The following is a 3,284-nucleotide window of genomic DNA, read 5'->3' on the forward strand; positions in this document are numbered from 1 at the left end:
TTAGTTGCATCCGGGTGCTATTGGTGGTGGCCTTGGTGTCACTTTGAGCCTAATCACCTCCAAATACCCTTCTATTGTGGGTATCAAATTTGACCTGCCTCATGTTGTACAACATGTTCCATCATATCCCGGTGCCTTTTTGGTAATGTTAAGAAACTATTACTGTTGATATCGATTGTTAATTTATTTGAAAACATCTTATGTTTCAGGGGTGGAACATGTAGGAGGAGACATGTTTGCAAGTGTTCCCAAAGAAGATGCTATTTTCATGAACCTTACACAAATTTTTTTTTGCTATTTTCATGAAGGTAAGTTCTATATTTTTTGCAGGCAATTTTTCATTAGATTCGGGCTTTTTATGTGCTATTTTTCTTTGAACTGTTTTTGTAGTGGATACTGCATGACTAGGGTGGTGAACACTGCTTGAAGTTATTGAAGAACTGCTACAATGCAATTCCTGATGATGGAGGCAATATTTTCTTTATAATTAAGTTTCTCAATGTGAGACTAATTTTATATGGTCTAAAATTTATTAGTATCTGATATCATGAATTATGGTTTACATATGAAACGGATTGGAACAAATGATTGTTTATTATAAAATTTCATTCATTAATATTAATGTATTGTATTTTGTTTGTTTTTATGCTCCTATTTTTTTACAGTGATTTGATTGCATTCGATTAATGCAAATGTCTGAAATGGTTTGTAGTTTTAACGGCAATTCTATTGATCACTAGAGATCCAATATTCAAACGTTCAGTGGCAATTACAAATGCCACTAAATAATAAAACATTTCCCGGCAATTTTAGTAGTCGGCAAATCTCATAACTAAAATCAATAATAGTCATAACTGATCACATTCGATGTCTAAACAGCCTAAATCAATAACATGTTTGAAGCATTTTCAATGAACAGCTACAGCTACAGCTCTTTCTTTCAAATTTTATTTTCATACATAGCAGAACAATTAATCCAAATGGAATAATTGTTTCACGCTATAAGGTCCAATTTGATAAGCTCTCCCTCTCCACATCTCATGCGCCATCTGCTTGTCCACCTTTTGAGTTGGATGAGCGGAGTCCCAAAATAATCCACACATGCAAGATCCCCTGAACTTCCCGAATCCACAACATGCTGCCCTCTCTTCTATAAAACCTGCACCATTATTTATACACAAGTTGTTAATTTCCGATTTAACATGAGATAGTTAAGAATAATGTAAGACATATTACGATAAAATCACGTACCATAATGGGTGGGATTCCGTACTCTCATTAGAAAACTCTGGTTGAAATCATATAGTAGATACTTGAAACTGTCCATATTCTTCTCTAGCTCAACAAGCACCTTGAGGAGGTGCTTGTTATGCTGCTTTTGGAGAGATGCAGCTTCTTCAAAGTCTCTGCCTTTCCCTTTAGATATCGCCAGTCGTGACTGTGGCAGAAACCTCAAGTCCAACAAGGTAAGAAAAACGAACTTTCTACCTCCACTTTTATATATTTCCTGCCATGAATCAACATTTAAATGAATTAACCAGTGCCCTCAATCATAATAACTCAGATATGGAGCCTTAATCTTACCTTGATTACTGTTGTTATGTTTCCAATGACCATGTCTACAAAGTTAGAACTGATGTTTATTGAAATGACCGCATTGTAATCGTTCAATCCCACGCTGAACAAGTGAACAGCTCGTGATAACCTTTCTTGAGCTTCCACGTTACCGAATTCATCTCTGAACCAAGTCTCCACTTTCTTATAGTTCCTTAGCTGTGGGTGAAGATCTATCACCTGAACAAACAATTAATCATTAGCTGTGTGTGAAGATCTATCACCACCAAATTCCATAAGCAATCAAGAAACTATAATATGTGACATTGATAACATTAATTTTGATTTCCATTAATTTATATTGATGAAAGATTTTATCATCTCATGTATGTTTGTTCTTGGTGTTTCAGGACCAATGTGGCTGACTTTTTGGATTCTTGTAAGTATTGGGGAAATATCTCATGCATGAATCTCCTAGATTAGTAGAATTCAGATATCCCAACTCAACCACCCCATTGAATTCCACTACTCTGAAGCTTATTAGACAAGTAGTCCCACTGAGTATATTAAGAAAAATTAGTCATTACTCAAATTAAGAAGAAAATCTTATAGTATTTGGATTAGATTTGATTCCCTATATATATATATATATATATAGACAAGGCCGGTCCTAACCACTTTGGTGCCCAAAGCGGCACCATAAAGTGGTGTCCTATCAAAAAAAAAAATCCTCAAAATAAGATGATAATCATGTGTCGTGTGTGTGAGTATTAAGGCATGAGGGTAGGGGTCGGGAATGGGCCGGGCCCAGGCCCGATTTTGAGAATCGGGCTTGGCCCTCAAAATGAGGCCCAGACCTTGCCCGGGCCTCTAGGGCTCGGGCCTTTGGGTCGGACCCGACTTTTTTACTATAATATTTATATATGTATTATATATATGCATGTGATATATATATATATATATATATATATATGCTCAGACATTGCACATATATAAACACACGAACAATACACATATATATACACACACAGTGCACAAAAATATATAAATATATATAATGTGTATATATATATATATAGATATGGGGTGTGGTTACAGCTAGCTAATCTGTTGCCTTTATATGGTGTGCATGTGCTTATAGGTAGAGAGAGGAGAGCGTTAGGTAGGATAGGAAATTAGTAATTGAAGATAAACATGACAGCGCATTAGACAATGAAAGTTTCTAAATGTGTTATATATAACATTAATGGCTAAAATCAAAATGCAGCTAATTAAATTTATTGGTGAGTGTAATGTATTGGATTCCTGAGGCTGCAGACTAACTATAAATGGCGTATCTATGATAATGTAAATTAACATCAAAATGAGTTACTTTCTCTGTTTGTTCTCTTGAATGCACTTAATATTAACCCGTGATGATTTTTCTTTGCCTTTCATTCTAATAAAAGCTTATTTCTTTCTTATTTTTTGTTCAGTACTACTGCTTACCAATGGTTTCCTTGTTTTAGAAATTTGGAATCTCCCTAAACTCGGAAAGAAGATTGATGTTGAATTTAATAACTTAGGACAAAAATTTGGTGATGAAGGTGGTAAATATACTTAATTTATGGGGATGTTAATGAAGAAATCTAATTTGCCACCATGAGTAATAACACTTGGAAAAAAAATTCCGGCTAGAAAATTAAAAAGAGCGTATGTGGATAGAAATGAAGGTATATATATTCTAATTG

The 3,284-nt window shown here is 34.6% G+C and overlaps 1 protein-coding gene across 1 annotated transcript; it reads right to left on the bottom strand.

Moving 5' to 3' along the window:
• Positions 1-971: 971 nt before the first annotated feature.
• LOC120008795 (GDSL esterase/lipase 5-like) lies at positions 972-2,991 on the bottom strand. Its single transcript, XM_038859164.1, has 5 exons — positions 2,927-2,991; positions 2,230-2,266; positions 1,585-1,794; positions 1,252-1,507; positions 972-1,159 (listed from the first exon to the last, which is right to left on the bottom strand). The coding sequence occupies exons 1-5, from the start codon at positions 2,989-2,991 to the stop codon at positions 972-974; spliced, it is 756 nt and encodes a 251-aa protein (XP_038715092.1).
• Between the last annotated feature and the right edge of the window lie 293 nt (positions 2,992-3,284).

The sequence above is a fragment of the Tripterygium wilfordii genome, chromosome 11 (assembly GCF_013401445.1).
Source record: "Tripterygium wilfordii isolate XIE 37 chromosome 11, ASM1340144v1, whole genome shotgun sequence".
Lineage (NCBI taxonomy): Eukaryota > Viridiplantae > Streptophyta > Magnoliopsida > Celastrales > Celastraceae > Tripterygium > Tripterygium wilfordii.